The sequence below is a fragment of the Rhinolophus ferrumequinum genome, chromosome 27 (genome assembly GCF_004115265.2).
Source record: "Rhinolophus ferrumequinum isolate MPI-CBG mRhiFer1 chromosome 27, mRhiFer1_v1.p, whole genome shotgun sequence".
NCBI lineage: Eukaryota > Metazoa > Chordata > Mammalia > Chiroptera > Rhinolophidae > Rhinolophus > Rhinolophus ferrumequinum.
The window spans coordinates 18,377,866-18,396,482 of record NC_046310.1 but is presented as its reverse complement, the minus strand read 5'-3'; the positions used below and the strand labels follow the sequence as shown (position 1 = coordinate 18,396,482).

The following is an 18,617-nucleotide window of genomic DNA, read 5'->3' as shown; positions in this document are numbered from 1 at the left end:
TTTTGTCTGTAGAACTAGATCCTAAGTTGCTTGAAGACAGGGACGATTTCTTTGTGTTCCCCACACCACCTAGTACTGACAGACACTGTAGTTAAGGCATGTAGTAAATGACTGCATGAATTGATGCGAATGGTTTTGTCCTCCCAAAGAGTAATGCAGTCTGGAACCTTGGGAGTCAAATTGTAGTGCAGCCCTCGTATGTTAGTTTCATGATGGATTCAGTGTGGCTGGAGCGGCCACCTTTTTGATGGTTTGGTTTCTTCCTAACACCCTTACGTGTGGCATATTCTCAGTTGGATCCAATGTACTGAAGCAATTACTATAGCTGGGTAGTCCAATGACTGTAAGAACACTTCTCTACAAACACACCGCACTCACATTTAAGTTCCTCGTTAACATACTACAGTGTGGAACTGCCCCCTATCTTCCCCTGTAGTCAGCTTCAAGCTGGTCCAGGGTGAGATTTACCATAGTTGTTGGAAGTGCAAGGGAAGATAATTTGTCTGAACTCGCAGCCTCAGCTCTAAAGACCAGAACAGGGGAGGAGGCAGCCCTGTTCCCACTGAGCACATTCTTCCAAAGTGGCAGCTTTACAACAATTTCTGAGGTAATATGTTGGCATGACAGATGTTAAAACCATCATGGAAAGATTTAATATAAGAGAAATATGCAAGAAGATACTCAAAAGAGGAGCATTTAAAAAAACATATGCTCACTTCGTCCCTTTCAACTCCTTACATTGAGTCTTAATAATTATTCCTGCCCATCTTTGGCCTAAGTTTCTTCTCTCTCTCTTTTTTTTTAACCATAATACCCCTAAGAAAAGAGGACAGCAACTAGGTCTAGAGTGTTATGAGGACTGGAAGCGTGGTCCCAAGTGGCCACCAAAGTCCAAAATGTCTTCAAAGTCTATGCACATAAGAACCATTTTCATGATCGTTTAGTTGTAAAGTTTCCCCTGATTTATATCAAAGATGAACAAAGCTGGACACTAGGTAAAGTGGTGAGGACAGATTTTAATCAGTAATTCTATTGCAACAAGAAGAGTCCAGGGTGGACTGAACTCAACTCAATTTGTGCAGAGATGGCTGGGTGGTTTAAAGGGAGAATGAGGGAGTGGGGAGGGGGTAAATGGGGGCTCACTAGAGTAAGGGAAGTAAAAAATTACCAAAATCAGGAGGGAAGAGTTGGAAGACTCACCTGGTATTGCTCAGCGGTGCTTATGGGACTTAGGTTCCTACCCTCCTACGGATCCTGGGAGATGAGCCTATCTTCGGGTGTTGGCTGGAACAAACAGCACTTTCTCTTGGCAGCCTTTTCTCAGGCAGGCACTTTAAAGGGGTCTAGAGTCACCCTAGGGATGTGGCCTTCAGCTATGTCAGTGTTCATTCAAGTCTTTAGGGGCCAAGGTTGAGGCCTCGTTGAAATCCGCCTGGCTAGAGTTTGGTCAAGGAGAGAATCTTTGTCATTTCTCAGATGACGCACTAAGCGCCCGCTCTCTCCCTTCCCAAGGTCTACAGGAAAGGTCCAAAGACTATCATAACACAAGCTGCATCTCCTGTATCCCTGGAACCTTCCCGTAGGTTTTAAAACTTCAACACAATCGCGCGGGGGCGCTCTTTGAACTTCAGCAGCCCAGATCTGGGGCTGCAGTCAGGAGAACTACAACTCCCAGAAGCCCCGGCGAGAGCGAAACGCCCAACTTCCCGGACGCGTTCCCTGTTGGCCGTCAGCCCCCACTCCTTCCGCCCCTTCAAAAGGCTGCCTGGGGTTCCAGCCGGCAGCCCCGCCCCGAGTCGCAGGGCCCCGGGCCATGGCCGCACCCGCCAAAGCTGGCATTCGGAAAGGCCGCCGGAGGCGGAGCTGGCGGCGCGGATTGCGCTCTGACGTCACTTCCGCTGGGCGGGATGCGGGCTATCCCGCGCAAATTGAAAGGTCTGGCCCTTTGAGCGCTGCAGTTTCCAGACTCTGTGTGTTTCGTCGCGTCCGCCACCGGTGCTCTGGCCCAAGTGAATCGGAGGCTTTGGGGACAGGTTTGAGAGCTCCCACCTGGCTGCCCTCGAGCGAACGGGTAGAGCCCTTCCTGGAAAGTGAGCGGAGCGGGCTGTGCGGAGGTTTTGGGTGGGTTCCTAATGGTTTCCACGGGGTCGATCTGCACGTTCCCCCAGTTCCCGTCTCGGGATTCCGGGTCTTTCATGAAGGGAAGGAGAAGATCTAACGTGGTGTTCCCCACCCTGCAGCAAAGCCCCGAGGATTGTGGCGTGGGCGCTGCCTGAGTGGAGTTCGTGGTGTTGGGAGGGTGTTTGGTCCCGAGGAAACGTGCTTGGCCAGGCTCGGGCCGCAGTTCCTGAGCCGAGGAAGCGTCTGGGGCTCCCTGCAGATAGTTCCAGGCGGGACCTGGCATCCTGTGGTCGGGCTGCTCTAATCTTTCTGCAGAAGCTAGCAGTCCAGTTTTTGCATGCAAGTTCCCAGCTTTTAAATGTTGACAAGTAAATTTTTTCCTTAATGCAGGTCAAAGGAAACGTGTCTTCTGGAATGGGCTTGCGGGCCACCGCGGCGCATCCCTGTGAGACAGAGGAATAAAGTGGTGAAGTTGCTGTTGTTACTGTCAACCTCTGGTGCCTTGGATCATCTTGAGATGACATGTGCCATGTGGCACTCAGTCATTCTTACTATGCTGAAGAAGAAATATTTATTCGAGGATATTTACCTAGCTTAGAAGAAGCATGTTTCACGAAATGTATACTATGTCAGTTTTCCTCAGTGTGAAAGAACACTCTTTTTAGGGACATTATCAGAGAGGTAGGAGACATTGTTTTTCTCAAACTGTGGCTTGAGGACCACCTGCATCCAAACTGCCTGCTGTGTTTAAAATTTCAGGATCCCCCTCCTCACTCCACAACTAGTGAATCAGTCACTAGGAGTGGAGTTGAGAATCTGCCAACTGCTGAAATTTGAGAATTGCAGGGCAAAAACATCAGAGCCTGGATACAGTATCTACAGGGTAAGGTTGACTTCTGTACTTGCTTTTGTCCCTTCCTCCCAAACTTAATGTTTGGTGGGAGAGATTTATGTTATGAAATGTCAAGCACTGCTCAGTGCCCATTGCTGTTTTTCACTTTTCCTCATGAAGAGTTGTGGGGAGTAGTTGCTTCTGGAAGGACTGTGGCAGCTCCACGATTTAATTTCCATATGGAAAGAGCTTAGGGGTTACAACTTGGATGGAAAGTGGTGGGAAGCTAAAGCATTTGTGCCGAAACGTTTATTTTTCCATTGAAATGCCTACCTTCCTACAAACTGTTTTGAGTTTCTGCTGCTGTGCTGATTTGCACGTTGGCTTCTATAATACCTGTGTAGAGGGAATATGATGCCATAGCATGCACAATTTTGTAGAGAATAGAAACTCATATTTTTTAGCACCTCTGTGTGCCTAGTACTATGTTAAGGGTTTGGAACACACATTATGGTTCCAAGTGGGAGAGCACTTTGGAAAGAATAAACATTATGGAATGATAAGTGGCATTAGAGATAATATTAGGGGTTAGTATAAAAATTCTAGACTATGGAAATTATTTGACAGGGAGGAGCCCAATTAAAATACTAAAGACCATGGATTCTCAAATAGCTAAACAGAGTTGCTATATCAGTTTCCAAGCTCCTTTTTTATTCCCTAAAACTTTTGGTTAAATATATTTTGCTTTAAATATTGCTGTTTTTCCTTTTTCCTTGCATATCATGTAGTTAACTTGGCACGATGGGGATACAAGGATTACTGCAATTTATCAAAGAAGCTTCTGAACCCATCCATGTGAGGAAGTATAAGGGGCAGGTGGTAGCTGTGGACACCTATTGCTGGCTTCACAAAGGAGCTATTGCTTGTGCTGAAAAACTAGCCAAAGGTGAACCTACCGATAAGTAAGTTTGGACCTTATATTAATTCTTTGCCAAATAAGAATGAGACTTATAATGCCTTATTTGCAGCAAAGGATCATTTTCATGCATTACCAGATTCATCAAGAAGTGAGAGTGTGTGTTTTAGAACACTGCCAAATCGGGATGACTTCTCTGATATAGGCCTAGTTTTTATTTAAAATAGGCCAGCGTATCAGCACACTGATGGACAAAGACCAAAGACCTATAGGTCTATGACTACCAGATATATCTGACCCTTTTTTATTCTTTGTCTAAGATAAACTTTTTAACAGTATTTCTGAAAAGCCATGATTTCAGGCTGCTACTTTCTTGGGTAAAGACAACACACTGCTAAGCCCTTAGCAAAGCAAGGCATTTGCTTCAAAGGAGCAAGGTATTTCTGACTCCCTTTGCCTTCACTTGGGGCCAAAAATTATGGGCCATGTTGACATCCAGTTGTAACTCCGTGACCTCATTTGACGCAATGAGGTCTTCTTTATTTTTAGAATAGATTTTTTAAAATAGATTTTATTTGACACTTCTTTATTTTTTAAATAGAAACATTAGAAAAACAAGCACAATTTCAGGACAGAGATCTGCCATGAGATTTGGAAACTAAATATGTATTTTCTTTTTTACAATATATAATTTATCTCCTAGAGGAAACGCTCACAGATCTTACTTAATATGACTTAAGCACAATAGATAGTTGGTAAAATGCATTAACCCTGTTCGTTTCCTAGAAGAAAGGAGGGAAAATCATTATTAAATGGTGAATTTGGGGGTTTTCAGGCCTAACAAGTTATTTTGACCCAAAGTTGCCTAGAACAGTATGTGTGGTATCTGAAGGAGCATGGGTACTTCCACTCCTCCAAGTGCTATGATCATTTTTTGAAAGCAATTTCTTTTCCACCACTAAATTGGAGCAATTGCAATTGTACTTGAAGACTACAAGTTTTTCATTGCTATCTTCAGTGTTTCTGTGAATATTTCTTCATGGGGGGAGAACGTTATGTCTAGTTTTTTATAATTCTTGAGGATTCAGAAATGTTTGACTAATTGGAAGTTGTCCAAAATACAGGGACTACCCTCTATTGTTAGCGATGTCGGAGATGAACTCCCCAGGATCTGCCATGTAGTAGGTGTTCAGTAAATGTTTATTGAGCTAAAAAGTTTCAGGACTTTTAACGAAGTATTGTGTTATTTTAGTTTTTTTCTCCATAGCAACTAATAAATATATTTGATAGAGTTTATTTTTCTTTTCTTGTCCGCCTTTGGATGGGAATATTAACCGGAGAATTTGGTTAAGCTTGTGATAAATCCTTGTGATTATTGTAAAGAATATGGTAGATCTATATGTGCTGACCTGGAAAGATGTCTGTGAAATATATGACATGAGGGCACGAGGTATCTGATGTTTGTATTCTGTCTAGTTAAAAACGAATTTTTCTTTAAAATTCATTACAATTTTATATTTGTTTTCTCCTATTTTTACATGATATCTAATCAGTAGGTCACAATGATTTTCCTATAGACCAGTGTAGGTCCAGCGTAGTGAGTCTTTCATTAAGACAAATATAATAGATTTAAATAATTACCTTTTAAGATTATGCTTTTCTGTTCCTATTTTGGGTTAAAATTTCCTTTTTTAATGAAATGATTGGAACTGTAAATGTAGTTCTTTTTATTCATTGCCTTGCCAGAATGAAAAACTAAATGCAATATGTGATCCTTGTTTGAATCCTGGACTGGGGGAAAAAATGTAACAGCGCTGTGTTAGAGCCCATTTATTCACATTTACTGTACACTATCTGCCAATTCAGCGTTCAGTGACTCCACGTGGGTGTAGAGTATACATCGTTGTGAAATATTCACATCAGGGAAATTGACAAATGCTAAAATCAGGCACCCCTACCCCAGAATTAGTTGTTGAACATTTACCAGAACACCACTAATTATAAGAAACATTATTGGGACAATTGGATACATTTTAATATATACTGTATATTAGATGATATTTTGTTGCTTTTAAATTTCTTGGGTGTGATAATGGTATTGTTGGAGGACTCAGGTATTTATTGTACTATCCTTTCAACTTTTCAATAGATTGGAAATTTTTCCAAGAAAAAAAAAAGGGGAAACGGTAAGATGTAGAACCATAAAATGTTAGAACTGGAAGGAATGTCAAAGCCTTTTAATCTATAGGTGAAGAAAGTAAGGCTTGGAGGGTCAACTCATTGAATGTCATGTAGCTCATTAGGATCCAACACAGGATTTGAACCCCAGTCTAAATTTTACAAGATGCAAAACACTTAAATGCATTTTCTTTATTTTCATAGGTATGTAGGATTTTGTATGAAATTTGTAAATATGTTACTGACTCATGGGATCAAGCCTATTCTTATATTTGACGGATGCACTTTACCTTCTAAAAAGGAAGTGGAGAAGTCTCGAAGAGAGTAAGTTGAGTCTGTTTAATCTCTGACTTAATTGCATTAAGGTCTGATGCTGTGGTCTGTATAATGCTAATTTTTAAATTTTTAATTTGTTGAGACTTGTTTCATAGTACATACACAAATTTCCTTAAATGTTCCATAGGTGCTGGAAAGGAATGTGCATTCTCCAGTTATTGAGTGGAAGATTTTGTCTGCCCAGTGACTCAAGCTTATTGATTGTGGTGTTCAAATCTTCCATATCTTTACTGTTTTTTGTTTGTTTGTTTGTTTTTTGGTTCATAAAAGAAAGCTGTTATGCTTTTTTGTTCTGGAGTCTGTTCTGTCTGATATTAGTATAGTCATAACAGCTTTCTTTTGTATGTTGCTGATGTCTTTTTCTTTTTACCTTCAGCTTTACTATGTCATTGTTTTTTAGGTTTGTCTCTTAAAAAGAACACAACACTGTATTTGTTTTTATCATTCTGTCAGTCTTTGCCATTTTAATAATCTTAAATGGAAAATTTTATTCCTTTTACATTGATCATTAATTACTAATATATTTTGATTTATCATCTCTCTTGATGTTTTATGTTTGTCCCGCTCTCTCTCTCTTGTTTTTTTTTGTGTTTGTTTGTTTGGGGATAACTCCTACTGCTTGCCTTACACATTGATTGTTTTTACCACCCTTATCATGTTATCTCTTATTTCCAGTTGAAAAGTGATGTATTCTGTTCTTTTAGTAGTTATACTAGAAATTTCATTATTCGTGTTTAACTTAACAGAATCTACTCATTTTACAATAGACTAGAGAAAGAATTCTGTATTTTAATTAAGCCACTATTGTACCACATTTAGGTCTTCTTTTTCCCCTGTATTAATTTTTCAGGTCCAGGAGTCATTGTGTTGTGTAGGAAAGAGCACTGGGCTTAGCTGTCAAAGGTAGTGTGAATTATACCCAAATAGAAGTAAGCCTGGCTGAGGGAGCATTTTGCGAGGGGTGCTGCTTATCTGATTTTGCCCTCTCTGGCCTTGAATCAGTTAGAAAGAGTTCTTCAGGCTAGGTTTTTCAATCTAGCTATACATAGAGTGCTCTGATTCTTACAGTCAGAACTTTAAAAAGTTTCTTAAAAGATTAACTGAGATTGAGCCCACATTACAATACAAATAATACACAGTTTATTAAATTTGGTTTTAGTAAAATGTTAATTAGATCCTGTTTAGTTCTAAATGGATTAGTGACAACCCTAAACCAGTGGGCTAACGGATTAGTTCATAACTATATCACCATATCACCATGGGTGTCCCCACCATGGTATTAATTCTAATCACAGATAGTTGTTAATTTTCTCTTGCTAATTTCAAGAATGGCTTAAAAAAAAAGTGTTTCAGCTGTCTGTCTCCGACGTAAGTGCTCTTTCTGTCTTATCGCTGTAAGATCAGCGTTCTTTGTGCCTCTTTAGCAGTGAGAAGGGCATTTACAATCCTTTTCTACAAATCTCTTCATCTGTGAAGCCCAGTCTTAAAGTAAAACTAGGGAACGTGTGTGTATATGTGTGTGCACATTTACGTAAAGAAAAAAAAGAACCCTCGTTGAGTTCAGTTTGATATTTCCAATTCAAATGCAGGATACAGAGTTTTTACTTACTTTTGTATTGCATCTGTACCTCCTTCCTTCCATGCTGAGAATCCTTATTTTTAAGGGTACAGGGGATTATAAAGTTAGAATATCTTATAATAACAGTAGTTCCCCCTTATCCACAGGTGATAGGTTCAAAACTCCAGTGGATGCCTGAAACCCCTATAGAACCAACCTCAATTATACTATGTTTTTTCCTGTACAGATATACCTATGATAAAGTTTAATTTATAAATTAGGGACAGTAAGAGATTAACAACAATAACTCTTAAAGAAACAGAACAATTATAACAACATACTATAATAAAGTAATGTGAATGTGGTCTCTTTCGAAATATCTTCCTGTGCTGTACTCACCCTTCTTCTTGTGATGATGGGAGAGGATACAATGTCTATGTGATAAATGAAGTGAAGTAGATACACGGGCCAAAGGGATAATTCACATCCTGGGCAGGATGGAGCAGGATGGTGTGAGATTTAATTACACAGAATGGTGCACAATTTAAAACTTATGAATTGTTTATTTCTGAAATTCTCCATTTAATATTTTCAGTCTGCAGGTAACTGAAACTGCAGAAAACGAAAACTGTGCTCATTTATTTTCTCCCACATTATATTCAACACTAGATTCAGAATAAAATATTAATGCTGCCACTACCAATATGATTATTGGAAAAGTTACAATTTCTTTTTTTCTTTCTTTCATATGTGCTCTCTATACCCATTGTAAAAATAGAGCCACTACATTGTCAGAGCACGTAGCTACTGCCCTCTCCCTGTTTAACCCTTATTTAGTCTTGATTCTACAAATTCCCATATATTTCACGGCTATTAACAGCCCTTATGTCAGTGTCTCTCATGTTATATTTTGGTTTTTCTGAAGCTTGTTCTGTAGTAGATTTCACAGAAACAGTATTCCTCCAGTTCATTGTATGTCAATAAAGTTGTATCCTTTATACTTAAAAATTAGTTTTGATGGTGTAAAAGCCCTCATTTGCTTAAGTGTCTTAGTAAATTCATTTTCTTTTGACATAAAGTATTACTGTGGAAAAGCCTGATGATAAGCTTGTGTTAGTGTGTATTATAAATCACTTGTTCTTTTTGTCTAGAAGCTCAATGGATCTGGGTTAATATTCTCAAGGACCTGTAATGCACTTTTAAATGAGTCCAACTTTTTTTTATTATAGGAAAATTTCTTGAATTATAATTTTATTATGGTTTCTTGGCTCAGCCTTTTAATTTTTTGCCCTTGCAGAAGACGACAAGCCAATCTTCTGAAGGGAAAGCAGCTTCTTCGTGAAGGGAAAGTCTCAGAAGCCAGAGAATGTTTTACCCGTTCTGTCAATATCACACATGCTATGGCCCACAAAGTAATTAAGGTAAGCTAAATAAGAAATAAAGCCAAAGTAACGAATGGCTAAGTTAATTTAAGCTGATTATAAGTTGTTTGTTAGAGAGCAAGGAAATGAAGGGAGGAAAATTACCATAGGCCTAACCTCCAGAAGAGGGCAGATGTCAGAGGAAGAAGGGAAGAGTATGGTTAGAGGAGTTCAGCAATTTCCAAGGGAGAAATCCTAAGGAATAAGCAAAGCTCTGCCTTTTTAGATAAGGCACTTAGATAAACTCTGTCAGCATATTGTCCCTTGGAGATGGAAGGGATACATTCCTGGAGGTTCAGTCCCACCCCACTCAATGTCACCTTCACTCTTGAACGACCTGCCATCAGAGATCTGTTGTACCAGCCTCGCTGACTCAGGAGCTCTACAGATTCCTAAGCTACTTAATCTGCTCTGCCTAGAAGCATCTTTTTTCTATCACCGTGAATATTTGTGTCCACGTGCCCACAATCTTAGCCCTCACGTCCCCTTTTTGGGACTGTGTTCAAACCGCTTGATAAAAAAATGGAAAAATAAATACAGTGATTAGATTCTGTATTTTCATCAACACAGTGTCAGAGAGACTTTTGTAGTCTGACAAGAGAACCTGTTATTTTTGTGGGGAAAATATGTTCAAAGCTCCAAACAAATGTCTTATATACTTTTGGAACATAACCATTCTTGAGGTGGAAGCTCTCTATTAATCTGAAATAATTAAGTTTTGTAGCTTGTAGTTTCTTTCGCCTCTTCTGAATATATAGCAGTATTTATTTTCTCCAAATTTATAAATTGATTTTTTTTTTAAATTCTTAGTGTCTATATTGATTAATTCAATATATGCTAAGACTAAAAGTAGAAAAACATACTCAAAGGAAGTGATTTCTGAAAATAACATTAGCATGTGCATGCTGAGGCTGGTAATAAAATGGGTTTGAAACAGGAAGCTGTTTAGTTCTTTCCAGATGCAGTTCTGCCGATTGACTGATCTCTCTCACAGGCTGCTCGGTCTCAGGGAGTAGATTGTCTCGTGGCGCCCTATGAAGCGGATGCACAGCTGGCCTATCTTAATAAAGCTGGGATCGTACAAGCCATAATTACAGAGGACTCTGATCTCCTTGCTTTTGGCTGTAAAAAGGTGCTTACACAGTGTAAATCGAGGAACCAAACTTTTTCCTCTACAGGAATATTTAGTCCCTGCAATTAATGTCTACTTTCAGTGTTAATAATTATTCTATTTAAAATGAAACGGAGTGTTTTGCTGCTTTACATTTGCATAATCTGGGTGCTTTTACAGAGTAAGCCCTTAAAGTTAGAGTGTTTTGTTGTTGTTTTGTCCAAATTCTTTAGAATGTAGATTTGTTGGTCTTATATTTTAATGATAACTTACATGCTTTGTATTTTTCAATTAGGTTAGGTAAATTAATGTACCTAATTATGGGATGCTCTGTAGTTATTTATAATTAAACTGTTTAATGGAAAATTTTATGATATATTAAGGGGTAGAATTAAGATACAAAAGTACAGGATGATCTCATTTGTGTTAATATCTCTGTTATTTATATTATCTGTATATTTCATAGATGAAGGATCTATGTAGAAAGGTTAATGCTGGGTAATACTGATAGTGGAGAGATTTTGGGAACCTTCCGTTTTATTCTTCCTGAATGTCTATGTTTTCCAAAGGTTTTCCAAAAAACACGTATTACTTTAAGAATAAGAAAAGGGGTTACTTTTAAAAATGTAACAGTGGAAGGTAAGGGGTAAATGCTTTTTGGATGAATTGCTATTTGATCACCATGACAGCCCTGTAACGTAAGTAGAAAGTAAAGAGGTACAGAAAGAGTATTCCTTACGTCAGAGTCATAGCCTATGCTTCGTTTAATTTATTTGCAAATTTGACAGTAGTTAACTGACCTACCTATCTCACCTCTCTTTCGTTGTTATGAAGAACAAAAAAGATTCCTTAGAAATACTGCAATGAATTAAATAATGAAAAATAAAAGTGGCCCTCGTTGGTGTTAACAATTTCCCTTCCTTCTGAAGGTGATTTTAAAAATGGACCAGTTTGGAAATGGACTCGAAATTGATCAGGCTCGGCTGGGAATGTGCAGACAGCTTGGGGATGTGTTCACAGAAGAGAAGTTCCGTTACATGTGTATTCTTTCAGGCTGTGACTATCTTCCATCACTGCGTGGGATTGGATTAGCAAAGGCCTGCAAAGTGCTACGACTAGCCAATAATCCAGATATTGTAAAGGTGAGAGCAATTTACCAAGTGTCATATTCCATTCCTGAAACATGTCTTAAATAATAGATGAAACACTCAGAATATGGATTTTAAGCATTCCATTATGTCAATATCCAATAAAATGTCACTGAGAAGAGAAAATGACTGAAACTGAAACATTAGAACTTTGCTTTTTTGTTTTGTTTTTGTTTTTTTCAACTCTTTTTGTTTTGTTTTGTTTTTTAAGATTTTATTGGGGAAGGGGAACAGGACTTTATTGGGGAACAGTGTATACTTCCAGGGCTTTTTTCCAAGTCAAGTTGTTGTCCTTTCAGTCTTAGTTGTGGAGGGCGCAGCTCAGCTCTCGGTCCAGTTGCTGTTTATAGTTGCAGGGGGCGCAGCCCACCATCCCTTGTGGGAGTCGAACCTGCAACCTTGTGGTTGAGAGGACGCGCTCCAACCAACTGGACGCACTCCAACCAACTGAGCCATCTGGGAGCTCAGTGGCAGCTCAGCTCAAGCTGCCGTGTTCAATCTTAGTTGCAGGGGGCGCTGCCCACCATCCCTTTCAGGACTCGAGGAATTGAACTGGCAACCTTGTGGTTGAGAGCCCACTGGCCCATGTGGGAATCGAACAGGCAGCCTTTCGGAGTTAGGAGCACGGAGCTCCAACAGCCTGAGCCACCGGGCCGGCCCTAGAACTTTGCTTTTGATAAACCATGTTTTCAGCAATTGACACAAGGATAGTAGTGATTTTTAAAATGAAGGGTAATATAAAGAGACCTAAGGGATATTTAAGGTAGGGATATCTAAGGTAGGTTAATGTTAAAATGTACTGCCTTTTGATTTCTGTCCTGTTACTCAATAGTAGTGGTTCTCAGACTTTTTGGTCTCAGGATCCCATTACACTCTTAAAGGCTCTTTGGGGCAGTAATTTTGTTTATATGAGTTACAGCTATAGACATTTACCAAACCAGAAATTAAAACAAAAAATTCAATGTTTATTAATTCACTTAAAATTAATTACATGTTAAAATAAATAACATATTTTTATGAAAAACGCCATGTCTTCTAAAACAAATGAAAATTATGAGAGGAATTGCACATTTATGTAACTCTCTTTCATGTGGCTTAATAGGAGACAGCTGGATTCTCATACGAGTATCTACTTCTTCATGCAATCTAATGCAATATCATGTGTCATGGATCCTCTGGAAAATTCTGAGTTACCTTACATCACTGCCCTGTAATTTCTCTGATGTCTACCTTAAAAAAAAAAAAATCAGTGTGCATTAAAGAAGCTCATTTTCTGCCCCCTTGGGTAGTTCTTTCTCTAAAGCCCTCAGAGTTTGCAAAGCGAAATTCCCATTTTCTGTTCCCAAGAACACAGTGTGTGAGTTCTCGGGGCTGAGGGCGGTGCCCTATGATTGAGAGATCTCTGGGTTGGACATAGTGGCAGAGATGGGAATAGAGTAACACATCCGAACTAGCCGGTGACTCCAGGATCACTTCCGGTCTCTGAGACTTCCTTTCTTCATCTGTGAGTTTGGTATAAATTATTTAAAACCACTCCCAGCTTTTTTTCTTTTTTTTTTAAGTTTCATGTGTACAAAACACTGTAATAGCTAGACATTGATCATTAAACCACTCCCAGCTTTAATCATCCATAACTCTAACAGGAGTTAGAATGTCAGCTTCGTTTTAAAAATAACGATGTAAGAAGACTTGTTGTTTTTTTTTTTTTAATTTTCAAGTTTTGTGTGTTGTTTATTTTTGGTTTCTGAATGAAAGGGACTTTGAGGATAAAGAATGTATCTTAAAGTTACCTTTAGGAATATAAACTTGATGTGTAACTGAATTTTTCATTCTTTGGATTAATAATAGAAAAACCAAAGAAAATACGTATCAGTTATAATTTTAAGTTATTTAACATGGCTGTGCTTGCTGGGAGAGGTTTTAAGGTAGATACAAGCAATGGCTTTTTCTGTTTCTCCTCACCTTCCTTTAATGTAAACCAATTGGTTTTAGAGATAATACATTCCCTATTCTTTATTTGGAGATAACTTGTAAATATTTTTTACATCCATTATTAGATTATCAAGAAAATTGGACATTATCTCAAGATGAATATAACAGTGCCAGAAGATTACATCCAAGGATTTATTCGGGCCAACAATACCTTCCTTTATCAGCTAGTTTTTGATCCCATCAGAAGGAAACTCATCCCTCTGAATGCCTATGAAGATGACATTGATCCTGAAACACTAAGCTATGCTGGGCGGTATCCTTTCTGAACCAGAGTGGTAGAATTTTGCACTTCTCCCACATATTTATGGTGATCTTTTTAGTGAGACATTCAGTAAAAAGCTTGCAAATTGTTTTGCTTTCTTTTTTATAGGGAAATTTGTATTTTGTAATTTTAACTACCATTCTAGTGAAAAGTCAGAGCAGCTTTTTGTTTATCAATCTGAGGCTCATTCATTATAACTTGCTAATTACTTAGATTGACTTGACAGAAACACATCCTGTGTCAATCACTTAAAGTACATATTCCAAAGGCGGCGCATAAGAGAAACACTCGTGACAAGCAAGCACGATTTGTTAGGGGGAGCCTGTGGGCATGAGCATTCCAGCTGAGGATGCCCTTCCCACAGCCACTGGCCACACACACGCAGGGCGACACACAGCCCTGAGTCACCCAGGTGGTGGCTGGGACTTTCCATCTCTCTTGGAGGGGAGTTAAGTGATGACTTGGGGCTTTGCTGCAGAAAACTGCCAACCCCTGCAGTGACAAACGGATGAGTGAATGTGCTGTGGTTTCAGTAATGCTGAATGTAGGACTAAGGGGGGTCCATTGAAGTCATTAACCTGAAAATGTTCTGTGGCAATAGAATACACTTTCGTATCCTTTGTTTGGTTGTTAATAAAAAACATTTTTCCTTAATCCTACCAACCTAGATATGTTGATGATTCTGTAGCTCTTCAAATAGCCCTTGGAAATAAAGATATAAATACTTTTGAACAGATTGATGACTATAATCCAGACACCGCTATGGTAACATTTTAATGACTTCTTTCTAAAAGAGCACATTTTAGTTTGTGCCTCAGGAACTGTGATAAAGGCAAATCTTCATTTAGTAAACATCTTTTAAGCATTTCAATATCCAGGCACTGTACAGAGTATAGATTGAAAAAACAACTTGATGTGGAGAAATTATATCTCTTAGAATACTGGTCAATTTCCTATGTATACGATCATGTTATGTATTATCAAACCTTTAGACTTGAACATTTTATTTGAATATACCACGCATTTGATGCCTTTTTTCTCATCTTACCCTATTCAGCCTCTGGCGTTTGGTACTGTTGGGAGTACAAGCTGGTTTTTCACTCATTCACAATTTAGCAAATATTTAATGAGCATGCCCGCTATGTGTCTTTGAGCCCTTTCCTTTTTTCTTCTTCTTTTTCCCAATTGTATATGTCCCTTAAAATACACTTTCCCACCATTCTTTCTTTTCTGTTCGTATGTATTCTAACCCAATCTCTAGTCTATGTACCAGCCACTTAATTCTAAATATCTCTTGAATCTTTACAAATCATTTCCTATAACCTTAAATCTATCTACAGTCAAAAACAAACTTATTTCTTATCAGCTTTTCTTTATAACATTTCTCTTTTTTTAGCACTTACTACCACATAATTTATGTCTCTGTGGTTTACTGATTCTTCCCCAAAGAATGTAATATTCATAAAGACAGTGTTTTATGATCTTCTTTCATTGCTAAGTCCTTATAAGCAAGGATTAAATATATATGTGTATATATATACACACATGTATATACATATATGTGTGTGTGTGTATATATATATATATATATATATATATACGCACATATATATATAGTACTCCAGAACACAGAACACCTAGCTAACCTAACTATATTTGTTACAATCTTTTTTTTTTTTTAATGTTTATTGGGGTGACAATTGTTAGTAAAGTTACATAGGTTTCAGGTGTACAATTCTATAACACATCATCTGTATATCACATTGTGTGCTCACCACCCAGAGTCAGTTCTCCTTCCATCACCATATATTTGTATAATCCTCAATAAATGCTTAGTAAAGGACTGAATTAGTGAGCAAGGGTAGAAAGGCCTGGATTGGACTGGAAGCTGTGAGAAAGAAGAAGCTATCAACCAGAAAGACAACTAATAGAAACAAAAGGACTTAGCAATGAAAGCAAGCCAGCTTATTTTCCAGGTTTTCTAGTCTGAGAGAATGAAAGAGATCATGTAACTGACATTCATTCAGTGAATGTCATTGAATTTATTCAGTGACATTCATTGAATAACGGTGGTAAATACACCAATACTAACGGTCAAAAAGCCCTTTCTCAGAGCAAGTTCTGTGTAAGATTCAGTGTAGGCCATACATAGTAGCTCTCTGTTTCTCCGTGCTGTCCACTGAAGATGGCACCAAGTATGGGCGTAATAGAAACTAATGTTTTGTAAATTCGATTGTTTTGATTTGAAGTCAGCCCATTTCTAGAGGTTGGGATAGTTGATTACTTTAAATAATTTTATAGTTTTAACTTTCAGGTGCTTTATAAAAGGTATATAAATGATTATTTAGATGATTATTGCCAGATGATTATTTAATTAATATTGTATATTGAAATAGGACTCAAATTTTAAAAGTACTTATTTTCTGTCCACAATTCTTCAATTTGTACTCTCATTTCTTGCACCATTCATCTTAGGAAGGTTTTTTATTTCTTAGAAATGAGCTAACAAGGTCACTTGACCCTAATTAGAAGAGAAACAAGCCTAAGAATACAAGACACATAATGGAAAGCATAGGACTGGAAAAGTAGAAAATGTTATTAGAGGACAGATATTTCAGCAAAAAGCTGTTTTTTTAAGGGTAATTTAATTATTTGTTTATAATTTATGTGGACACAGAGTGAAATAAATTGACTATTTTTCTTCAAGTAACCTTTTTTCCTTTTACTGCTTTAGCCTGTCCAATCAAGAAGTCATAGTTGGAATGACAAAACATGTCAAAAGTCATCAAATAGTATTTGGCATAAGAATTATTGTCCTAGAACTAAGCTGGATATTGCTCCAAATGCTACAAGATCGAAGGAAAATCCACATACTCTGGGCATTGAACAAGTAATTAGTACTAAAGGGTTAAATCTTCCAAGGAAGTTGTCCATTGTGAAAAGACCAAGAAGTGGTATGTATTTCGTTTTTGTGAAGTACTAGTGAGTATTAGTCACATTTAAGAAATCTTTGCCAAACCCAAGGTCTCTAAGATTTTCTCCTGTTTTCTTCTAGAAGTTTTTTAGTTTTAACTCTTACATTTAGGCCTATGATCCATTTTGATTGAGTTTTTTGTATGGTATGAGGTAAGGATCAAGGTTCCCTTTTTTTGTGTATGGCAATTCAGTTGCCCCGGCGCCGTTTGTTTCAAAGATTATCCTTTCCCTATTGAATTGCCTTGGCACACTTGTTGACAATCAACAAGTATGTGTGGGTCTGTTTCTGAATTGTTATTCTGTGTCATTGGTCTCTTCTTTATGCCAGACACACTATTTTGATTACTATAGCTTTATAGTCATCTTGAAATCGAGGAGTGTAAGTCCCCTAAGTTCTTTTGAAAAGTTGTTTTGCCTATTCTGTGTTCTTTACATTTCTATATAAATCTTAGAATCAACTGTCAATTTCTTAAAAAAAAAAAAAGAAAAAAGAAAAAACAAGCCTGCTGTGATTTTGATCGGGACTTAGTTGAATTTGTCGGGTATTATGGGGAGAATTGAGATCTGAACAATATTGAGTTTTCTCATCTATTTACTTAAGTCTTCAGCAATGCTTTGTAGTTTTCACTGCACCAGGCTTGCACAGCTATTGTCAAATTTATCCCTAAATGTCCGAGTTTTGATGCTATTGTAAATGATAGTTTTACTTTGATTTCTAGCTGGTCATTACTAGTATATAGAAATATCATTGATTTTTGTATATTAATCTTGTATTCTGCAACCTTGCTAAATTCATGTATTAGTTTTAGTATCTCTTTTGTAGACCCCATAGGATTTTTTCTATAAACAATTATATCACCTGCAAGTTAAGACCTTCTTGCTTCTCCTTTTTCAGCCTGGATGCCTTTTATTTCTTTTTCTTGCCTGCTTGAACCTTCAGTATAATGTTGAACAGAAGTGCTGATAATGAAATACTAGGTATTGGGAAAAATTTTGTTTTGGTTTCACCATAGAACATGTTTAGAAATAGAAAGAATAATTGTAATCTATTCCTTTTCTCTACTTTCCCTCAAACATCTACATGAATGAACAAAAGACTAAAACAAAAACAAAACAAAACCCTTTGCAAACTTTTTAGTTCATGCTTTTATTTTTTAAATTTAGGTATAGGTTATACATGTTTGGCCAAAATGTCCTGATTCCTTATGAACCTAAATAATTTTCATCATGCTATCTCTGAGCCTTTGTTTCCTCTTCTGAGATGGGAACGACATTGCTTCTTTCACAAATTTTTGTATAAGTTGACATATAAAAGCCCCTGGTCCATAGCAGTACGCCATATGTTTAGTTCCTTCCTACCCTTCTGCTACCATCAAGATAGACTATTCTTTGTAAGTAGAGTGCTCATTATTATATTAAAGTTCTCTATGTCAGACTAAGTCAGTTTATGTAAACTACAACTTATCAATGAATGTTGTCCCCTGGGTATACACACAAACACAAAAACAAGAAAACAGAGTATATTGAACCCCTCTTTTATGTGAGAGCCCTTCATATATTTAGAGACAGCCATTGTGACCTTCCTAAATTTTTTTTCTAAGCTAAAAGTTCCTTGTCTATTTCAGGTTCTGCTTTGGCTACAAAGGTTTTTAATAATTGTATAACTATTACAGTGAGTGAGTGTTGAGATGTGATCTGCTTACCATAGAGCACGGTAAATTTTTAGAATGGTGGCACCATTTCAGTGTGTGATCCAAAGACTGTGC

The 18,617-nt window shown here is 37.7% G+C and overlaps 1 protein-coding gene across 2 annotated transcripts in view; it reads left to right on the top strand.

Annotated features, from left to right (window-relative positions):
* Positions 1-1,935: 1,935 nt before the first annotated feature.
* The window catches only part of EXO1 (exonuclease 1), a 34,238-nt gene continuing 17,556 nt past the window's right edge, over positions 1,936-18,617 (top strand). The window contains exons 1-10 of one of the 2 annotated variants that reach the window (XM_033099644.1): positions 1,936-2,090; positions 2,512-3,004; positions 3,742-3,915; positions 6,252-6,371; positions 9,239-9,362; positions 10,357-10,494; positions 11,403-11,615; positions 13,679-13,866; positions 14,544-14,640; positions 16,610-16,829. In XM_033099644.1, the coding sequence (XP_032955535.1) occupies positions 3,755-3,915; positions 6,252-6,371; positions 9,239-9,362; positions 10,357-10,494; positions 11,403-11,615; positions 13,679-13,866; positions 14,544-14,640; positions 16,610-16,829 (1,261 nt within the window). In that variant the 5' untranslated portion in view covers positions 1,936-2,090; positions 2,512-3,004; positions 3,742-3,754. The remainder of the gene's footprint in view (positions 2,091-2,511; positions 3,005-3,741; positions 3,916-6,251; positions 6,372-9,238; positions 9,363-10,356; positions 10,495-11,402; positions 11,616-13,678; positions 13,867-14,543; positions 14,641-16,609; positions 16,830-18,617) is intronic. The other variant, XM_033099645.1, reaches the window with a different exon arrangement.